Genomic DNA, 23,365 nt, shown 5'->3' on the forward strand with positions numbered 1-23,365 from the left:
CAGATTAACATCTTCTCTCTCCATCATGATGGATTACTGAGTAAGGTAGGAAGGATTCTTTTTAAAGTATACATAATGAGACTTGGTATACTGTTGTAATTATTAACACAGGCTTTGCTGTCAAACTTCCAGGATACAAATCTCAGCTCTGATAGTTAATAGCTGTGTCATCTTGGACCTGTTACTTTTCAGCCTTAGTTTCCTTCTATAAAAAATGGTGATAATTATAGATTCCATCTCAAAGGGTTGCTATGAGGATTGAATAAGACAGTATATATAATAAAGCACTAAAGTAGCAAATAAACATTTACCTGAAGTCAGCTACATCACTGAAGGTGAAGAATATTACCTACTCTTCTTCCCAGAATTAAAGAAAATTCTCTTCTGCTCTTCCTTTTTCCTTCCATAAAAAGTTTGAGTTCTCAGCCCTGCTTTTTCTTATAACACTAACTACTAAATTTCAAAGTTTCATGTTAATAGGTACTTCCTCTTGATTAGCAACAATTTACGAAACGGGGCTACATGGATGGATGAAGTAAATGGGACAAAATTCTCATAATTTTTGGATCCGAGTGATAAGGAAAAACATGGAATTACAACATAAGCACACCAATTAAATCTATGGAGCACTTATCACATGGCAAGCATTATCTGAGGACTTTACATATATTAATTCATCTATTCAAAGCAATCCCACACAGAGGTTCTATCATCATCCTCCTTTCACTGATGAAGAAACTGTGACACAAAGAAATAAAATAAATTGCCCCAAATTCACCTAACTCTAAGTGGTAGGTGTAGGATTAGAATCCTGGTAATTCAGCTCCACACCCCATACTACTGCCACTACACTGAACTGCTTCTCATAAGACCACATAAATATGTGGCCTGAAACAAATTCACTGTTAGAAACTTCAAACCACTTCTCAAATTTCTACTAAGGTCTTCCCTTCCCACCCCTGTCAACACAGATCTCTCTGTTAGAAACCCTACCACATTTTCACTTCTTAAAAGCCTCAAAAGCAGAAGACTCTGTCACCAACCAAACCACCTCCTTAATCTTCTCAACAAATCACGGCCTAAAATAAAGCTCTGCAGGCGGCCTCCCTTCAGGAGGTTTAGGTGGAGACCACCCAAATGATGAGACAGCAGCGGCTCCCAGGAGGGATTCAATGTTCAGGCGAACACCCACTGGAAGGGGGCTACCCTCAGCGCCCCCACCGCTCACCGGGAAGGAAGGGCAAAGCACCAGGTCAAGGACAGGGTATTTCCGAGGTTAAAGCCTAACCAGCTCAAGGGCACCTGGAACAAGCCTGCATAGTCCGACAAAGTCAGATTTATTGACTCGAGAGAGAGAGAGGAAATTCCACAGGAGCGTTTGGAATGCGATGGAGGAGAGGGAGAAGAAAAGCTCTTTTGTAAAAGGTTAAGTTCCAAGAGAAGGATTTTGAGGAGGAGCTCAAAAGGGAAGCGGGGAACAATTCTGGAATAGTTCCTGTTTCTGAGGAGAAACTGGGATTAACTGGAGACAGTGCTATCATGAAGCGAGGATGGTTTAGCAATTGGGTATCCCCAGCACCAAAAACAGCAAAGTGGGTTGGAGCATCACTGGTAAGACAGCTGCTACTCTCAAAGAAGGAGTCGCTATGGCATCTTACAACTGCTGCATGACCTGGGGAGACATAATATTTTCTATTAACTTTGCAGCTGGCTTTGTCTCTTCTCGCCCAGCCTGATTAATAGCAGGGATGCTTTTTAACTGTTCAGTCCTAGCTGATTTTCACCCTTTCACAGGGAAAGCAAATGTTCTCATGCCCCGAAAAATAAAAATTGTATCTCACGGGCCAAAGAGGAAACACAATCTTCCTAAAGACCAGCGAGATTGGGGACGGAGACCGAAATCTCGAGACAGGGAGCCTCCCGGGAGCCCAGCTGGCCCGGCTGACTCAGGACACGCCCCCGCTCCCACCGTCCACACACAGAACCCGAAAGGAGCAAGAGGGGGCCTGGGGGGAAGCTGGCCCTTCCCGGGATCAGAGAGAAAGGCCAGAGGACAAAGGCCAGCTCCGGCATCTGTCCCCAGGTCCACGGCAGCTCCCTCGCGAGGGCGCTCTGGTGAGGCCGTGCTCCCAAGATCTGCAGCGGTTCTTTCCCACACTGCGTCTTTTTGTTGGGGGCCTTCACAGACATCTAACTCGGAGCCATTCCGGGCCGCGGGGTTTGTGCGGCCCTGAAGCAGGCGGTCAGAGGACGCCTCGGGGCATCCAGTGCCCAGTCACCGTCACAAGCTCCACAGTGCCTGCAAACCGGTTCACTCGGAGGCCCGCACCACCCCCGCGCCGCCCCCGCGCCCATTTCCTCAATGCACGCGACCAACTCACCTCTCGGAGCCGACACCAGCAAGGAAGCCGGAAGGAAACTGGTCGCAGAGGCCTGTGGGAAATGTAGTCCGCAGTAGAGAGGGCCTAGTCAATGCCCCAACGGGCTGCGCGGAGTGCGCAAGCGCGGGAGCTAGGGCTCTGGGCTTGAAGATGATCTGGCGAGGGAGGGGCTCCCGGGACCTGAACAAAGGGCGGTCTGCGAGCGCTAGTATGTGATTGTCGCTGAGGAAGCCCTACCAGAGCTTAGAAAGAAGTCTTGGCATCAACAGGCGCCCAATATACGTACTAGGCACACAGCAGGTGTTCAGTATATATATCCAAGTAGAATGTGGGTACTCAATAAACATATGCTCCAAACCCTACAGAACCTGGAGCTGCACTTTAGGCGGCTGGCGCTCTGGCTCTCTCCCTCCCTCCTTGCGGCTTTTTCCTCTTTCCGTCATGCAGTTATGAACGTATTGTTTTATAAAAGTCTATTAGGTTAAGGTGGTTGATAGTGTCACTCAGATGTTCTTTATCCCTACTGATTTTTAAAAATCTAGTTCTGGTAATTACTGAGAGGTGTGTCTATTTCTGTTCTCCGTTTAGTTCTATCAGGTTTTTGCTTCAAGTATTTTCAAGCTCCGTTAAGCACGTGCATTTATAATTGTTTGCCTTCCTAATGAGGAGGATTGGAGAGTGAATATTAGGAAGAATATCTTCAGAAGCCTTTCTCAGAGGAGTGATAATGGGTTTGTCCTGTCCTGGGTTTGTTCAGGAAGGAAACGGGATAAGCCCACTGGGGACTACAGTGCGGCATCTTCTCCATCTCACATTCTATGATATATTATTTAATAGATGGAAGAATTTGTTCTTCTAAGAATATAAAACTTTAGAAGTCATTTGAAAATGGCTGGGCCAATCTTAAGTCTCGTTTTGCAAACAGTAGAATATATGTGAAGTAGGAGTTAGGTGGAAACTACGATTGTGGGTTTGTCTATTTCTCCGTTTAGTTTGCTCACTTTTTGCTTCCTGTTTCATATATATATATATGTTGTATACACATTTATGATTGTGTGTCCCCCATGAATTGACTGTTCTATTATGAAACATTTCTCTATGTCTCTTGTCTTAACATCTGTTTTGTCTAAAATTATAGTCAGTCTAGTTTTCTTATCCTTTCTGTTTGGATGGTTTATTTTTCCATATTTTTTCCTTGAACCTATCTGATTTTATATTTAATATACATTTCTAGTCGATATCATGTAGTTTGGGTTTCATATTTTTTATCCAATATGACAGTTTTTGGCTTTTCATTAAAATATAAAGTTTGTTTATATTTATGCAATTATTAGTTTGGTTGGATTTATGTTTACTATATTGTTAGTTTCTATTTGCCGCATTTTTTATTAACTATTTCTCCTTTCCTGCCTTTTTTGGGGAGGTTGATCAATTTTTTCTGATGTATTTGAATTCTTCTGTTGGCTCTTCAGCTGTACCTTTATGCATCTTGTTAGAGGTTGCTCTAAGAATTAAAATATGCATTCTTTTTTTTCTTTAAGATTTTATTTTTCCTTTTTCTCCCCAAAGGCCCCCTGGCACATAGTTGTATATTTCTAGTTGTGGGTGCTTCTAGTTGTGGCATGCAGGACACCGCCCCATTGTGGCCTGACTAGCAGCGCCATGTCCGCACCTGGGATTCGAACCTGCGAAACCCTGAGCCCCCGAAGCGAAGTGCGCAAACTCAACCACTTGGCCACAAGGCTGGCCCCTAAAATATGCATCCTAATTTAACATGGTTCTACTTAGAATTAACACTGTACCGCTCCATGTAAAACATAAGAACTTTGTAACAATATCCTTTCACTTACACTCCTTATTTGTTGTCCTACTGTTGTCATACATTCAGCTACATATATTATAAATCCCACCACACAGTGTTGCATTATTTTGCTTTAAAGTCATATATTTTAATAACATTTATAGAAAACATATTTTATATATACCTACATATTTACCATTTCTGATGCTCTTCCTTTCTTCCTGTTTGTCTGTATTTTCATGTAATGTCAACTCCCTTCAACTGAAGAACGTCCATTAGCACTTTTTATACTGCAATTCTGCTAGTTATGATCTAACTTTTCATTTACCTGAAAATATCTTTATTTCATCTTCATTTTAAAAGGATATTTTCTCTGGAGATAGAATTCTTAGTTGACATTTTTTTATTTAGTGCTTTGAAGATATTATTCCATTGTCTTTTGGCTTCTGTTGTTTCTGAGTAGGAATCATTCATATTTTTGTTTCCCAATATGTTATATGTTGTTTTTCTCTGTCTGATTACAAGATTTTATCAAATTTGAGAGATTTTGGTAGTTTTGGTCATAGTTTTTGTTCTACCATATTCTGTCAATCCTCTCATTCTAGGACTCTATTTAGAAGTACGGGGCTGGACCCATGGCCAAGTGGTTAAGTTCAGGGGCTCCACTTCGGCAGCCCAGGGTTTTCCAGGTTTGGATCTTGGGCACAGACATGGCACTGCTCTTCAAGCCATGCTGAGGTGGCGTCCCACATGCCACAACTAGAAGGACCCACAACTAAAAATATACAACTATGTACCAGGGGGTTTTGGGGAGAAAAAGGGAAAAAACAAAAAAAATTAAAAAATATTAGAAGTACAATATGTCACTTAATAGTATTGTTCCTTAAGTACCTTTGCTCTTTTTTTCAATCTTTTTCCTTTTTGTACTTCAGATTGGATAATTATTAGTGATCTATCATGGAGATCACTGACCCTTTCTTTTGATTCCTCTCATCTGCTCTTATGCTCATTCTGTCAAATTTTCATTTCAGTTTTTTCAGTTATAAAACTCTCATTCCCAGTTCTCTTTTATACTTTGCATTTTTCTTCTGAGGTTCCTGTCCACTTATTCATTATGACCATACTTTCCATTAATGTAATAAACATATTTATGTTACTTTCTAATTCCAGTATCTGGGTAATCTCAAGTTCTATTTCCATTGGTTGCTTTTTTCCTGTTTATGGATCACATTTTCCCTCTTTTTAAAATCAATATGAACTCATGTTTAGCTAATATAGTTGCTAACTCATGTTTAGTGTAAAATATATACACACACATATTGTATATACTTGCGTTAGTATATGCAAATATATTTTCTAGCTGTGTCTGCTGAGAGCTGGGCAGGGAATATACAAGATGAGCTGGGAATATCAGAAAGTAAAGGAAGTGCTCAAGATACAAAATGATAGAGCTATGTCAAAGAGACACAGGAGCCAAATGAAAGAGCTCACAATGGCCAAAGTTGGAAAAGTTTGAGCAAAAGAAAAAAAGGTAACATAGTATTGTGTTATAACCCAAAGTATAAAATAAATATCCATGAGTCTATCCTGACATGAACAAATAAACAAATGGAGGAAAATGAACAAATCTCCCATGTAGGAGAATTCTGGATACTTTGTTTGGATTACCCCTCCTCAAGTGGTTGGAGCTTTACTCCCCACCCTTTAAGTGTGAGCTGTGCATAGTGACTTCCTTCCCAAGAGTGCAGTATGGGAAGGCAGATAAAGTAAGATTACAGTGGAGAAATCTGGCAAGCACTACCCCAGCTAGGCGTTCGAGGCTAACATCATCAGTGACACTTTAGTTATGTTGCTAGCGTGTACCTTTGATATGATGTTGTGAGAGTGGCAATTAATGTGGTCTTCCTCCCCCCATATCCAACCCCCCTGTCTAACTAGGAGAAAAATATTAGTCAATTCCAACTTACGGGACATTCTATAAAATAACTGACCAGTGCTCCTCAAACTGTCAAAGACATCAAAAACAAGGAAACTCTGAGAACCTGTCACAGTCTTGATGAACATAAGGAGACAGGATGACTCAATGTAATGTGGTATCCTGGATGGGATTCTGGAACAGAAGAAGGACATTAGATAAAAACAAAGGAAATTTGACTGGACTATGGGCTTTAGTTAATAATAATGTATCAATATTGGTTTATTATTGTGACAAATCTACTGTAGTAATGTAAGATCTTAAAAGGGGAAACTGGGTGCTCATTATTTGGGAACTCAACTATTTTTGCAACTTTTCTGTAAATCTAAAGCCATTCTAAAATAAAAAGTTTATTTAAAACAAAGTATGAGGCTATAGGACAAGATAACGGACACAGGAAACTTTCATTAAACCTTTTTAATTAAGAAGTAACAAGTGAAAAGTGAAATTTATTCTGATGATATTAGAGTGTTTCATGGATCCCAATGGCAGAAAAGTGGCTCAGAAATATGGAACACAACCCTTAAAACCCAATTAAGCTTCTACATCTCCCACCCTACCTCAAGTCCCACCCCCTGAAATATTAGGAAAGAAAGAGTGTGCATAAAACCAGATTAGACTTAAAAAACAAAATAATCTGCTCTCTTGGAGATTAAACACATGAATTAAATAACTCAATTGCTTGGCTGAATAGCAGACTGGAGATAGTGGAGGAGTGACTAAAAGAATAGAAAAATCGATCTTAGAGTTTCTCCCCAAACTCTGCACAAAAGAATAAAGATGGAAAACATGAGAGAAAATGACATGTAAAGGCAGTGCCTGAAATTCTAATGTCTGTCTAATAGGACTTCTAGAAGGAGAAACCAATAATAAGGAAGGAGAGGGAATAGGAAAGGAAAAAAAGACAAAAGAAGAAAATTTCTTGGAGGCAAAAAAAAGACACAAATTTTCAAAAAATTTAAAAAGCTAAAATTTATAGTGCTCTTTCTATTTGGCAGGCCTAATTTTAAGAATGTTACATGTATTCCTTATATCAACCCCCTTATGTGGGTGCCATTTTGATCCTCATGTGATGGACACAGAGGCACAGTGAGGTGACATAATTTGCCCAACATCACAGAGCAATTAATGGAGGAGGCAGAACGCAAACCTGCTCTTTGTTAATAAAACTTATTATTTTGAAATAATTTCGAACTTACAGAAAAGTTGCAAGTATAGCACAAAGAATTCCTTATAACTTTCATATAGATTCTGCAATTGCTAACATTTATTGCACTTGCTGTATGACTATTTTTTTCTGAACAATTGGAATTTCATTCAGAAAGGTCAGTTGCACCTTTTCCTCTGAATGCTTCAGTGTTATTCATCCTAAAAACAAAGACATTCTCTTCCATAATCACAGTACAATGATGAAAATGAGAAAATTTACACTGATAACAATACTTTTATTTGATCTACAAACCTTATTCAAATTTCACGATTGTTTCAATAAAGCTTTAGAGGAAAAAAAAATTTTCTGGTCCAGGATCATACATTAAATTGTCATGTTTCTTTAGTCTCCTGTATTCTGAAATCATTCCTCAAGCTTTGTATTTCTTGACCTTGACATATTTGCAGGCCAGTTATTTTGTAGAACATTGCTCAATCTGCAGTTTTCTGTGATTTCCTTATGATTAGGTTCTGGTTATGCCCTTTGGCAGGAATATCACAGGAGTTGCTCTGTTCTTCTCAGTGCATTATAACAGGAGGTACAGCATGTCATTTTGTCTCATGCTGGTTATGTTAACTTTGATTACTTGGTTAAGGTGGTGCCTCCAGATTTCTTCACTGCAATGTTACTATTTTTCCCTTTGTGGAGAAACACTTTGATATCAGCATGGGGCTGGCCCTGTGGCCGAGTGGTTAAGTTTGCGCGCTCTGTTTCAGCAGCCCAGGGTTTCCCCGGTTCGAATCCTGGGCGCGGACATAGCACCACACATCAGGTGACACTGAGGTGGCATCCCACATACCACACCTAGAAGGACTCACAACTAAAAATACACAACTATGTACCGGGAGGCTTTGGGGAGAAAAAGGAAAAATAAAATCTTTTAAAAACAAAAATGAACTATAAATCAACACAATAATGATTAAAAAAAGAAGATATCAACATCTGTTTCTTATCAAACTTTTACCCACTAGTTTTAACATCCATTGATGATTCTTACCAGAATCAATTATTACTGTGATGGTTTATCGATGGCGATTTTCTAATTCCACCATTCTTTCTATGTCAATAAGTTGGCCTTCTACTATAAAGCATGTTTCATGGATTCTTATTTCAGTCACTGGGTTACTCAATGGTTTTACTCAGTCTGTTACTATCATGACATATTTTGATGCTCAGATTGTCCCAGGTTTGGCAAGTGGGAACTCCTTCAGACTGAAACTGTGACCTTTTGACATATTTCAATCCTTTTTTGAGCACTTCCCTACTTTCTGCCCCCACAAAATGTTCCAACCCCATTTGTGTTTTCTCTACTCAGTGCTGGCATATGCTGTTTTTCCAGGGAGCCCTGTTTCCTTGGATCTGGGTGCTGGAGATTCTCATTGCTACTGAGATGTCATTGCTTCTATGTCCTCTCCACTAGGAAATATATATATGTATTCATATACATATAAATATATATGTATTTGTATATAAGACAAATATATGTATATATGTATACACAGACCTATGCAGTTCTATATTTATATATTTTTTAAAACCATGACTTTATAGTGATACCTCCAATTGCTATCCAGCACCACACGGTTCATTCTAGCCTCCTCCTTTGCATATTGCAACTTCCTTCTCCAGCAATGATAAACCTGGTTCCCATTATATTTACTCACTCCTACAATGTATTTACTTTTTTGCTTGATTCTAGTAGTTTCAGAATTGTTAATCTATATAACTGTGTAAATCAATCCCACTAACTGGGAGTTTATTTATATACAACTTTTTTTCTTAGACTGAGGGAATATGGTCAAATTGTCTTCAACAGTTGCCTGGGATAGTTCTTTTTTCCCCTTTAGTGTGGGGGAAATATTTGTTTTTGCTTATATTCCAATTTACAGCCTCTCCACTCTTTGTTGATATTTTTAAAATATGTAAAACATTAACATAGTCCCCGTAGTAAAAAATATACAAAAAGGTATTTTCAGAGAACAGTCACTTCCTCTATTCCTTCATGTACTAAATTCTCTGTATATTTGGGTCGATTTATGGACTTTCTGTTCTATTCTACTGGCCTGTTCATGCATGTTCTGTTCATCACATTATTTTGATTATACAGGTTTTTTAGTATTTTTAAATATCTGGGAGGACTAGTATCCCTTTGTAGCTTTTCTTTTTCAGTGTTAGCCTGGCTATTCTTGCAAAAAACCTGTACTGCTACCACTATGGATACCGTACATACTTCAGACGAAACAACCAACTGAATTGTCCCCCTCCAGTAATTCTCCTTCCCGGTACCTTTTCTCTTCATGGCCCTTATCAGTATGAAGTTAGGTACTCACTTGTCTGCTCCCCAGAGTTTCTTGGTGATCAGGGATGTTGTCTTTAGCATTCCCTAGTGTACTGTCAAAGGCTAGAGTGCTCTGGGGCACACTGAAGGTACGCATGATGCACAAGCACTTTGTGCACATTTTTTTCATTAGCTATTCTGGTGGGTGTATAGTCCTATCACATTGTGGTTTTAATTTCTCCATTTTCTTGATAATTAATGAACTTGAGCACCTTTTGATATCTTTATTGGCCATTTGGATATCCATTTTATTGAGGTGCTTATTTTTTTCCCCATTTTCTATTTGGTTGTCATTTATTGATCTGTAGGAGTTCTTTATATATTCTGGATGAGTCTTCATGCAAAAATATATATTGTGGATATATTCTCCCACTCTGTGGCTTGCCCTTTCACTTTTTTTTTTTTAAGATTTTATTTTTCCTTTCTCTCCCCAAAGCCCCCCAGTACATAGTTGTATATTCTAGTTGTGGCATGTGGGACGCCGTCTCAGCATGGCCTGATGAGCGGTGCCACGTCTGTGCCCAGGGTCCAAAGCAGCGAAACCCTGGGCCGCTGAAGCAGAGCACGTGAACTTAACCACTTGGCCGTGGGTTTCACTCGGCCCCAACCTTTCACTGTCTTAATGGTGTCTTTTGATGAAAATAGATTCTTACACTCAATATAGTAAAATTTACCATGTTTTCTCCATATGGTTAGTGCTTTTTGTGTTCCGTTTAAGAAATCTTTGCTACCTCAAGGCTAGAAAGATATTCTATGTTTTCTTTTAAAGCCTTTATCTTTTACCATTAGATCACTAATGCATCTGGAATTGATTAGTGTGTAGTGTGAGGTAAGAGCCGAGATTAATTTATCAATATGGATATGCAACTGAGCCAGAGCTATTTATTGAAAAGACCACCATTTCCCAACCACACTGCAGAGAGGACCCTTTGTCATAAATCAAATGGCCACATATAAGTGTAGGTCTATTTCAGGGCTCCTTATTTTGCTTTATTGGTCTACTTGTTCCTTCTTGCACCAATACCATACTGCCTTAATGACCAAAGTACAACTTATCACAGTAACAAATTCAAGAAGAAAAATATTATATCGATGTGCCCAAATAGCATTTCAGCAGGCATTTCTATTAAAAAAGTTAAACAGAGACTGAAGGAAACAGCTGAGCCACACAACGTCTGTTTACCTCAAACCGAGAGCAAACATTGCACCAAGGGTTTCCACTGAAGTGGGGAAAACAATTAGATGCCTGCTATCATCACTAATCCTAAATTGTTCTGGAAATTCTTTCTATTACAATAAGAATAATTAATAATCACTATAAATATTCAGAAAAAAACAAAATTATATCTATTTGCAGTTGACATAACTAACTGCCTAGAAAACCAAGGGTCTAGTAAAAAATAAATTAAAAAGATTATTGGGTAATAATGAAAGCTATGATTGTATCCATATTTAAAATTTTAATATGACAATATCACCATAAATACAGACATAAGCCACAATCTGGGAGAAGGTAAGTCCATCATTTACAATACTAAGTAAAGGATTACTATCTAGAAAATTATTTTTAAGAATCGCACAATTCTTACATGAACGTTCTTAAAAAAAGGAATATGGGCAAAAGACATGAATTGGCAAATTACAGTGTTTAGCAATAAACAGATGTGGAAAGACGCTCAACTCACTAATAACCAGAAAAATATTAAAGCACATACCAGAATTGGAGATACAATGAAATACTATTTCACTGGTTGGAGGGGTTGTAAATTGGCACAATGGTGTCCTCCACTTTTATGGCAATATCTAGTGAGGTTGAAAGTGAATATAACCTATGACTGAGCAATTCAACTTTTCGATCAATACTTCAGAGAGACTCTTGCTTATGTATAGCAAGAAACACACATATCTATAAGATATTTTTCAGTGAGAAATTGTATATAATCTAAATAGTGACCAATAAAAGGTCTAAATACATATAGTATATTTATATAAAGAATAGGGCTGGGGTTTTCTATTCTATTGAAAAGCACCATTTTAAATTTTAAAGACAGCCAGTAGCTAACAGTTGGACAGCATGACGTGAGTTGCTTTCCTTGCCACACAACCACACACCTGCCATAATGCAGACATTTCCATCCTTGAAGCCACTCCTTTTGGTTACAGCAAAACTGCCAAAGTGGAATCACATCTGCAGTAGGCATTGGGAATGGGAATTCTAGAGCGAAGTCTGAGAGACATCGGGTTAGATAAAAGGACATCTTTTTTTTGATCGTCTTTTGATAGGCACTTAATGTGAATAATTTTTTTCCCAAGAAATACAGTATACAGAGCTCCCATGCTTGTTTGACCAGAAAATCATTTTCTTCAAGTACCATTAAGTACTATTGTTTTGTGGAACATAGTTTCAGAAATTTGGAGTTAGGTGCCAGTCGTGGCGTCCCACATATAAAGTAGAGGAAGATGGGCACAGATGTTAGCTCAGGGCCAGGCTTCCTTAGCAAAAAAAAGAGGGGGACTGGCAGTAGTTAGCTCAGGGCTAATCTTCCTCAAAAAAAGAAAAGAAAAGAAAAGAAAAAGAATACTTAAAATCTGAATACCTAATTAAACCACAACGGGTCAGGCCCCCAGATATTCCTGGCAGATCATTTTACATTTTATAATTGTTTTAATAGACTGAGTTCAATTTATAGAACTTTTTTTGGAGTGTTTGCATGTATCTTAAGTAATACTGGTCCAGATTTTCCTTTTTAGGGGCTATCCTCATCTAATTTTATTATTGGGATATTGCCTTATAGAATGATCTGGCAAAAATTTGTTAAAGGTTATCTCCTCTTTAAAGCTTTTTATTGCCAGCAAAACTATTGATTCTAGTTTTTAAAAATCAAGATCATAACTACATTTACATTTTTCCTTTGTTTATAGATCTATTCAGGTTTTCTATAGTATGTTGTTTTTTTTTTTAGAGATTGTTATCTGAGCTAACATCTGTTGCCAATCTCTTTTTCTTCTTCTTCTCCCCAAAGACCCCCAGTACATAGTTGTATATTCTAGTGGTAGGTCCTTCTGGTTGTGCTATGTGGGACGCCGCCTCAGCATGGCTTGATGGGCGGTGTCATGTCCGCGCCCAGGAACCCAATGGGGGAAACCCTGGGCCACCAAAACGGAGTGGGTGAAGTTGAGCACTTGGCCCTGGGGTCAGCCCCTCTGTAGTATCTTGAGTCAATTTTGATCATTTAGGTTTCTCTAGATAATTCATTATTTTTATACATATTGAAATATATGTATATAGTAATACACATATAACTTAAAAAAATGTTTAATCTCCTTAATATATGTAGCGATTTCACCTTTCCCCTACATACAGCTGTAACTGAGGCATCTCTTTTTTCCTCAATAATAACTGCCAATTCTATATTCATGGTCTTTTCAAAGAGAACATCTTTGGATAAAGTCTACTGTTTTATTAACTATTCCATTAATTTCTACTTTTAGCGTATGAATTACTTCCTTATACTTAGTTTTTTTTCTAGCTCAACTTAATGCTTACTTTTTTCAACACATTTATCAATTGCCTGTTATGTGACAGGCACTGTAGGTGTGGGGACTGAGTGGTAAACAAGAGAAACACTAGTTCCTCAATCTAGGTTTTCTAAATGCATTAAGGTGATTAATTTTCTACCAAGTAGAGCTTTGGTGATTTCCTACAAATTTTTATTTGTAGGCATCACTTTATCATTTATCACTAAGTAATCTAAAATTTCCTATTTTATTTTCTACTTAAAAAAACTTTACTATGGAAATTTTAAAATATACGCAAAGGTAGTAAGAATAACACAATGAACCCTGTGTACTCATCATCAACCTTCAACACTTAGCAACATTTTGCCAATCTTTTTTCATCTATCACCCCCACCCTTTGTTTTTCTGAAGTATTACAAAGCAAATCATAGACACGCCATAATTTCACCCTTGAATACTTCAGTATAAGGACTTACACACACATACACACTCCCACGCCCATGCCAGCATTGTGCCTAATCAAATGAACAATAATTGCTTCACATAATTTAACTCACTCTAGGTTTACATTTTCACAATAGTCTAAATTTTTTTCATGTATTTGTCCAAATCAGGATTGCATTGACTGTATTTTCTTATTTTCTGTATTCTTGATGGTCTGGCGTTTGATGACTTGATCCTGGAAAGATTACCCCTCCGAGGGCTAGCAAATTCCTAGAGATGGCAAATGATACCCGCCTCCCCTGACCATCTCCTTTATCAAACTCATATACCAAGCCAATATTCCTCCTGCCCTAAATCACCCCAGGTACCGGACAACTAGGGCCTATCCCTATGGCTCAAAGCCCACCAAAATTATTCAAACTATCCAATCCTAAACTCACTTAGTGTACCTCCCAGTGTGGCCCATTCCTTCATAGGAAAACTCCAGTAAAGGCTCTGAACGATGCTCTGTCTTCTCCCCTCTTCTGCCTCCCCAAAAAACTAGGTGCTTCCCCATGTGGACCTGTGTGGCATGCGGTGCCTCCTATTTCTAGTGATCTCTGAGGATAAATGTCTTCCTTTATGACAACCATTCGTGTGTCTACGTGTGTAACCATATGTGATTAAAATAAAATCTCACTACATTTTAATGCAAGGATCCCAGTACATTCCATATATTGTATTTAATTGATACGTCTTAAGTGCCTTTTAATTTGCAAGATTATCTTTTTATTTTGTCTTGACATATATTGGTTAGAAAACTAGATCATTTATTATGTGGAATTTCCCACATTCTGGATTTGGTTGGTTGCTTCTTTGTGTCATTAATTTCTTTAATCCCCAAGTTTCCTGTAAACTACTAATTAGATTTAGAGATTAAATTATACTTCTGGATCAATATTTTGGGCAAGAATACTTCACAGGTGGTGCTGTGTACATCTTTGGCATCATATCAAGAAGCACACAGCCTGGCTGATCCAATTTTAAGATGTTTATAAATATAGATTAGGGTTCATTCTGCTCCATCTATTAAAACCTTCCTATCAATCTTTCACCCAAGGGTCTTCACATCCATTGATATCACCACCAAGATTCATTATTTAATAAATTTAAAACGTGATTTTTCAAATGCTATCATTCCTTTGACCTTTATTAGCTAGAATTCTCTAATAATAAAGAACTGTCCTTCACCAACTTTTGGTTGTCTTGAAATATAGTTCATAAAGGAAAAGCAAGATAAATGCTCCATTTTCCCCCTTTATTGATCAATAAATGCCCAAATATGCTCCAGAGCTGACTAATGCATTTGGTCAGAAAAATAAGAAGCTATCAAATGCTACAGCAGTCATGACAAAAAGACACAGGAACCAACTTGAGGAAATTCCCAGTGGCCAAGATAGGACAATTTGAGTATAAAAAAAGGCTACAATGGATTTAAAAAAAATTATTGCAGGAATTATAATACAGGTGATTTTAAATTTCCAAATAGTTTCTTTTTGTTACTTTTAAATTAAATTTAGACTGGGGTCAGAGAATGCAGATTGTAGAATACCTACTTTTTTATGAACAATTTGAGAAAGAATTTCTCTCTTTCATTATTTTAACAAGAATAAGTTACTGAAATTCAATAAGGATAAGCATTGGTGGAGGGCATTTCTATATTCATTGTGCCCATCGTCTTTAATACGAATTTTCAAAACAGTAATTTTAATGATGATATAATAAAACAAAATTTAGTGGCTTAAAACAAGAACCATTATATTATATCTCATGATTTTGTAGGTCAGGAATTTAGGCAGCGGCTCAGTTAGTCGATTCTTCTGTTCTATGTGGTGTCAACTGAGGTCACTCAGTGGCATCCAGCTGGTGGCCAGTGAAACTATTTCACTCAAATGTCTGGTGTATTGGTGGGCATGTCTGGAAGACTGAGCTCAGCAGAGTGCCTCTCCCTCTCCATGTAGTCTCAGGGCCTCTCCATGTGGTCTCTTCAGCAGAGTTGCCAGACTTTTTAACATAAAGTTCAAGGTCTGAACTTGAGAGAGTATTCCAGGAGATGAAGTAAAATCTATCAGTAAAACCTGGGTCTAAAAACCGGCACGGCAGTACTTCTACTATATTCTACTGGTCAAGTCAGTCTGCCCGGATTCAAGGGGAAAGGATGTGGATGCCACCTCTTAATGGGAGGAGTCTCAATGAATGTGCAGCAATTTTTACTCTGCCACAGTATTATAGCACCATTTTATAAATGAATAAATTACAGCACAGAGCAGAGAAGCATCTTCTTCAATATAACACAAGCAGGAAAGTGATGGGATAGAGATGATGATGTGTCTTTCCCACATTCATTATATTAATAGGATTAGTTTTTAGAATGAATGTGAAGTTTACCAGGTTTGAGTGATGGTTTATCAGGTTTGAGTGATGGTGGAAGACATTAAATTAACATATTCTTTTAAGATATAAAATGTCTTATGCCAAGTCAATTACATGTATGAAGCAAAAGGGATTAATTACTATATTCACAGAGTGTTCTACAACACAGAACAAAAGGATTTTCTTATATTTTAACATTATGAATTTTCAGATGATGGGTAAGGTGTGAATGTTGTCTAAAGGCCTTCTTACATTCCTTACATTCATAGGGTTTCTCACCAGAATGAATTCTCAGATGTTGAATAAGGGATGAATTAAGTCTAAAGGCCTTCCTACATTCTTTACATTCAAAGGGTTTTTCACCAGTATGAATGCTCTGATGTAGAGTAAGTTTTTGGCGCAATCTAAAGGCTTTCCCGCATTCCTTACATTTATAGGGTTTCTCACCGATATGAATACTCTGATGTTGTGTAAGTTGGGAGAGTAGTCTAAAGGCCTTCCCGCATTCCTTACAGTCATAGGGTTTAACACCAATATGAATACTCTGATGTGAAATAAGTTGTGAGTAACGACTAAAGGCCTTCCAGCATTCCTTACATTCATAAGGTTTCTCACCAGTATGAATTCTGTGATGAAGAATAAGATGATAACCACGACTAAAGGTCTTTCCACATTCCTTACATTCATAGGGTTTCTCACCAGTATGAATTCTCTGGTGGAGTGTTAGCTGTTGCCGAACTCTAAAGGCCTTCCCACATTCCTTACATTCATAGGGTTTCTCACCAGTATGAAGCTTGTGATGTACTCTAAGGCCAGAGCCACACAAAAAGGCCTTCCCACATTCTTTACATTCATAGAGTTTGTCAGCAATATTAAGCTTCTGATGTCGAGTAAGGTGTGCATACTGTCTAAAGGCCTTTCCACATTCTGTACATACATAGGGTTTCTCACCAGTATGAATCCTCTGATGGAGAGTAAGCTGTCCACGCACTCTGAAGGCCTTCCCACATTCTTTACATTCATAGGGCTTCTCACCAATATGAATTTTCTGATGTACTCTGAGGTCTGGGCCACATATGAATGATTCTCTACATTCCTTACATTCATATAGTTTTTCACCAGAATGAAGTCTCTGATGTCGAGTAAGGTGTGCAGTTTGTCTGAAGGCCATCCCACATTCCTTACATTCATAGGGTTTCTCACCAGTATGAATTCTGTGATGAAAAGTAAGTTGTTGGCGTACTCTAAATGCCTTCCCACATTCCTTACATTCATAGGGTTTCTCAACAAAATGAATTCTCTGATGTGGAGTAAGAGATGTGCGTTTCTGGTAAGAGGACACTTTTTGAGATGGAATTTTCATCTGACTGACATATCCTTGTCGTTCAAATTTTCTTTTGGACTCCCAATCATTTTTTAAAATAAGGTCCTTAAGGCCATGGCTTTTAATTCTTTCCATTATCTTCCACTGGGATAAGTTTATTTCATAAATGTCATTTTCTGAAGATAACTTCTTGCTCTCATACCGGGTCTCCAAATCTGAAAGAAAATAAGAAAGCTAACATGTAGTTCCTTTTTCTAAAAGAAACAAAATTTCTACAGTAAAAATAAAAGATAACCAAAGTAACGCCCAATGAAATTCTAAAAGTATTGTTATACAATTTGAAAACAAAAAAACAAACATAAGGGAACACTAGGGAAAATGAAAGTTCATGTAAGAAAGTGAGATTGGTGATTAAGTAAACACTTTATGTCAGTGGTTCTCAAATTGAGATGTGGATCAGAATCACCAGGGAGCTTGTTACAAATACTGAGGTTTAAATATCACCAAAATCATTTGGATCAGATTCTAAAGTCCTGGGCACTCCTATATTTAATATTCTCCACACAATTCTGATGGAGATAAAAAGTGGAGAATTCATGCTTAACTTTTTTCAACAATTTCTCTTTATTCTTAGAATAAAATCAAACTGCCTGTGGTTAAAAGGCCTCTGCTTACCTATAACACGTCTCAAACCACTGTCCTCTTTACTGCTACCTGGAGACCTCTTTTCGGATCTGAGAACACATCCCAACTTACTTCCACCTCTTAGGACTTTTCACAGTCTGCTCTAGCTCCCACAGATCTTCTCACTGAGCTCCTTGCATGGTTGGCTCCTTCTCATCCTGAGGTTAAAGTCACTTCCTTTAAGGCTGACTCTACTGACAGTATCTAAATCTGTGTTGTTATTTATTGTGTTGTTATTATGTATCATCAACATACACTTATGTGAAAATTATATATTTATTAATTTTTCAAATTGCTATTCTGCTTATTTTCTTACCCCTAAACCTCTTCAAGGGCAGAAACAATCTCTACTTTACTTTCTATTAAACAATAAATCCATAGCACACAATACGTTCCACTCCTTTAATTCCCATAGTTATATACTTATTCTGAATATATTTCTCTGCCTCTAATCTCTCACACCTTACTACAATGATTAAATACTGCCTTTATTCATCTAAGTTAGCCCAGCTAAATACATAAACAGAAAAGGGTGGTTGTCTATTACTATATAACCTTCCATTGCTTACACACTTATCTATGCAGTGTTCTCTGCACTGCCCATTCCCTCCTTCAAATAGCTATGGGTTACTTTTTATTTGTCTCCACATCACAACAAGGTACTGAGGAGTTCTACTTATTTAATCTCCCTTTCAACCTATTCTATTACTCATCCACTTTATGAATGCTCAGCTGGTTTTGTTCCTTCATCCCCTTGCTCAGGTCTTCTCCCTTCCACTCTCTCAGGAGCAAGGCCATTCCTACGTTTCCTAGAAATGTGTACCAGTGACTTTTAGATAGGGAAACTCCTTTATACCTTACTGAAGTTCTTATGAAATCCTTAGTTTAAAAAAAAAAAAAGGTGTGAAATGTAAAGAACTCACTAATAGGGACAAAGGGACTTGCAGTCATTTGAGTGTGAAGAACTTTGCTAACAAAGGTCATATAGACCAGAGGATGGTAAGCCAGTAGGAGAAATAGCCAGAGGAAAATTTATGTGCTGATGAGTTGTGTCTAAGAGAAAAAAAGGATGATGTTTTCAATTATTATAATATGGTCTGTATAAAAAAGTTAAAATCATATAGACATTTTCTACTAAAACTAGAAATTAATAACAAAGTAAAAAACAAGTAAATCCACTTGAAATTTTAGGAATCTATATAAAATACCTCTTAGATCAACAGGGAAATAAGATCCAAAATAGTATTTTTGTTTTTTAGAAAACAATGGTAAGAAAAATTTAAAACCCTACATTAATTTAGTATCTATAAAATATAACCATAGTGCTTAGAAGAAAATTCAAAAACTTAAATACTTATAGAATAAAAATGAAAGAAAAAATTAATTAAAAATCTCGCTCAAAAAATTAGAAAAAAAGAACAAAGTAAACTGAAGAAGAGGGAAGAAATTAACTGTTATAAAAGCTTTGGTTTGTTAGAAAACAGAAAAAAAAACTAATTCATAAAGCAAAAACAGATTCTTTTAAAAAAAAACCAGTAAGATAAACAACTAGTAAATATAATGAAAACGGCCAAGAAAGCACAGACATAAAAATAAGAAATGGCAAGGTGAAAATAATCATGAATACAGAAAGATAGCTGAAATAAAGATTACTTTGCCAATAAATTTTAAAACATAGCTAAAATGAATAATTTTCTAGGAAAACATAATTTATCAAAACTGATGACAGAAGAGATATACTGTTTAAATAGATTAATTTCCACAGAGCAAATAGAGAATGTGGTCAGATTTACCACCTCTTTCTCCCAGGATAAAAGCTCTAAAAAGGTTACTAAAATTTTAAAGAACAGGCCATCCAAATTCTATTTAGACTGAGAACTAAGAAAAAGGACTTCCAAACTATTTTCATGAAGTAATATCATGCTAAAGATTGTTCATAAAAAGAAAACTACATACTAGTTTCCTGAAAATTGATGTACAAACTCTAAACATCTAACAAAATAGCACACTAAAAGACTCAGTGTAGGGGCTGGCCCCGTGGCTGAGTGGTTAAGTTCGCACGCTCCGCTGCAGGCGGCCCAGTGTTTCGTTGGTTCAAATCCTGGGTGCGGACATGGCACTGCTCATCACACCACGCTGAGGCGGCATCCCACATGCCACAACTAGAAGGACCCACAACAAAGAAAATACAACTAGGTCCCGGGGGGCTTTGGGGAGAAAAAGGAAAAAAATGAAATCTTTAAAAAAAAAAAAAAAGACTCAGTGTTGTTTATTTGAAGAATGTTAGAGTGGTCCAATGTGGGAAAATCTATTAAGATAATTTAACATATTAATAGAGCAGAGGAAGGGGAAAAATCACATGATCAACTCCAAAGATGCTGAAAAGACAAATAAAAAAAGAACCATTATTGATTTTAAAAAAACAGCTCCATAAAACAGGAATGATTCCTTCCCTAAAATGATAAACTATATAATCTTAACATAAAAAGGCAGCTTTGGAGTTATTAGTCAACACACTTAAATAGAAAAAAATCAGAGGTAGAATAATTTAAAAGAAGGAGGTAAAACTATTTCCAGATGATATCAGTGCATAAATGAAAAACTGAAGAGGTTTAAATAATATAAATGGTAACAGAACTAAGTAAGGCAACACGATATAAATTCAAAATACAAAGACTAATAGCCTTTATATATATATACCTTTAACAATAAAATATGATGGACAAAAAAGATACCAGTCTAGATAGTAACAAAAAGAGCAAACTTAAAATAAATGTGTAGGGGCCGGCCCCATGGCTGAGTGGTTGGGTCTGCGTGCTCCACTTTGGTGGCCTGGCGTTTCGCTGGTTTGGATCCTGGGCATGGACATGGCACCACTCATCGGGCCATGGTGAGGCGGCATCCCACATGCCACAGCTGGAGGGACCCACAACTAAAAATATACAACTATGTACGGGGGTCTTTGGGAAACAAAGGGAAAAATTCAAAAAATCTTAAAAAAAAAAATATATATATATATATATATATAATATGTATGAGGAAAACTCTAAAACACTCATGAAGCATTTGGCATTAGATTTTCTACAGAAATCATACACCGAATCACAAAAAGGGGAACTCTGCATAAAGTGAAAGTGGCCTACCAGGGGTGTTCATGAAGAGAAATTGAGCAGGTATGGAGACAATAGCTAAGAACAGAGTAAATACCGTGTTCAACGTGGCCAGGCATATGGTCCCCATGATGGGCGCTCAGTGAGCCAAGAAGTTGAAAGAAAGATTTCTTGGACTCTGAAGGCCTGGCAGTAGTGCTCTTTTATTCAGAGAATAGCATGGAGTAGCATGGGGACAGGACCCATGGGCAGTGAAGAGCTGCAAACATGGGTTGAGGGTAGGGCTAAATTTAAGGCATAGGTATGTGAGTTATATCTTTACAAGACAAAGGAAAGATTATGTAAAAAAGTCATTAAAATGGTATCAGTGTACGTGGGGTCTGGTTATCAGGTGGTCCTACAACTTTAGATAAGAATCAGATCAGATCAGGTCAGGTCGTCCTATGGTTCCAGGAGGATGCTACAGATCGGTATGTAGGGCAGGTCATCTTGGGCTTCTCTCCCTGGGGCAGCCTTGATCCTCATCACCCCCGCTGCAGCTCTTCACTGCCCCTGGGTCCTGTCCTCAGGCCACGGCTCTTCACTGACCATGGGTCCTGTCCCCATGGTATTCTCTGAATAAAGGAGCACTACTACCAGACCTTGAGAGTCCAGGAAATCTTGCAACTCCTCAGCTCGCCGGGCCCACATCATTAAAAGTGAGACACAATAGAAAGAAAGGCTTGGACACATATCAGAAGTGTTGGCAAACAGACATACATTTTAATTTTGAGAGTTAAAATAATACTTTTATGGTATATACATAAAATATCTAACCCATGTGGGGGACTGGAATTGGCCACCCCAAGATCCGTCTATTTGGCATGAGGATTATTTTGGACTGGTTACTTTTAAAAACTGCAGACATGAGAGAAACTCTGAAAAGTAGAAGTTACCCTTTGTTAAGAGACATTTACTTTTGTAAAGGAAATCTCCATCTGTAAAGGTGTTTCCCTCCCTGCACCAGGAAGAAGGGGGATGACCTGATCTCTAGAAACTCTTACCAATGCAGAGGCAAGGACTTAAACCTGCATAATGACCTTACTCTTGTTTACCGTGCTTTTCTGGTGATCTCCCATAACTCCCAACATCCTCCTTTGCCTTGAGCTGAGGAGTGTATTTAAGACGACAGCCTCCGCTATTTTGGTGAGTTGCTCAGTTTGCCTGAGTCTCTCCCATGTATACATGTTATAAAGCTTTGTTCAATTTTCTCCTGTTATTCTGTCTCATGTCAATTTAATTCCTAGTCCGGCCAGAAGGACCTAGACTGAGCAGAGGAAATGTCTTCCTCCTCTACACCCATTTTTACGAATTAATAGAACAAATACCAAAGGATTTTAGTCTATTAAAGACTGCTGATGAGAATACAGAAAAACATACGCTCTTTCTTTAATCAGCTAAAAATATGTAAACATAAAAACATAAATGTAATTCCCCTTTTACAGAGAACCAGCTTTAACTGAACGGAAAATGTCACACAAATCACCTAGACTTATTAGTATGTTTGGGCATTTTATTTTTAACCACCTTGCTTTGTTGATACAAGGTCTGGGATACAGAAGATTTGGTTCCAAGGAAGTCCTATTTGCATTTCAACACTGGGGACAGTGTATAAAGATCTGAAAATAATAAAATCTGACATCCAAGGAACTGTACTTCTGAGAACCAATTTTAATCACATCCTGACAAGCCCATACTGAATGCTAATATTGAACAATCTTCACAGTCTATTCATGATCATCTTTCTTATTTCACTGAGAAAATAGCAACAATAGAAGAATATGCTATCCTCTCCACCATGCTGACCAACCTACGTGCATTCATAACTACACTGCTTTCCCTTTTACTCCCTCTTGTTCCCTGGATCCTATCCTCTTCCTCCATCCCCACCTCAAAGGCACTGCTCCCACATTTATGCTCTCTCTCTATTGCATCAATTTCCCCCACCTATAGAATCATTCCCATGAGCACACAAACATGCTCTAATATTTCATATCATGAAATACACTGCTTATAACCCATATCCCCAGGGTAACTATGAACTCTACTTCCCAGCTTCCCTCCATATATAATTCCTCCAAAGAGTTGTCTTACACTCATTCTCATCACCGTCTCATCTACCCTTTTC

At 37.7% G+C, this 23,365-nt stretch overlaps 1 protein-coding gene across 1 annotated transcript in view; it reads right to left on the reverse strand.

Annotated features, from left to right (window-relative positions):
- LOC124250393 (zinc finger protein 184-like) overlaps positions 1-23,365 on the reverse strand; it is a 59,517-nt gene that overhangs the window by 21,115 nt on the left and 15,037 nt on the right. Inside the window, exon 5 of the mRNA XM_046682190.1 lies at positions 16,271-17,619. Within this exon, the coding sequence (XP_046538146.1) occupies positions 16,271-17,619 (1,349 nt within the window). The remainder of the gene's footprint in view (positions 1-16,270; positions 17,620-23,365) is intronic.

The sequence above is a fragment of the Equus quagga genome, chromosome 13, assembly GCF_021613505.1.
Source record: "Equus quagga isolate Etosha38 chromosome 13, UCLA_HA_Equagga_1.0, whole genome shotgun sequence".
NCBI lineage: Eukaryota > Metazoa > Chordata > Mammalia > Perissodactyla > Equidae > Equus > Equus quagga.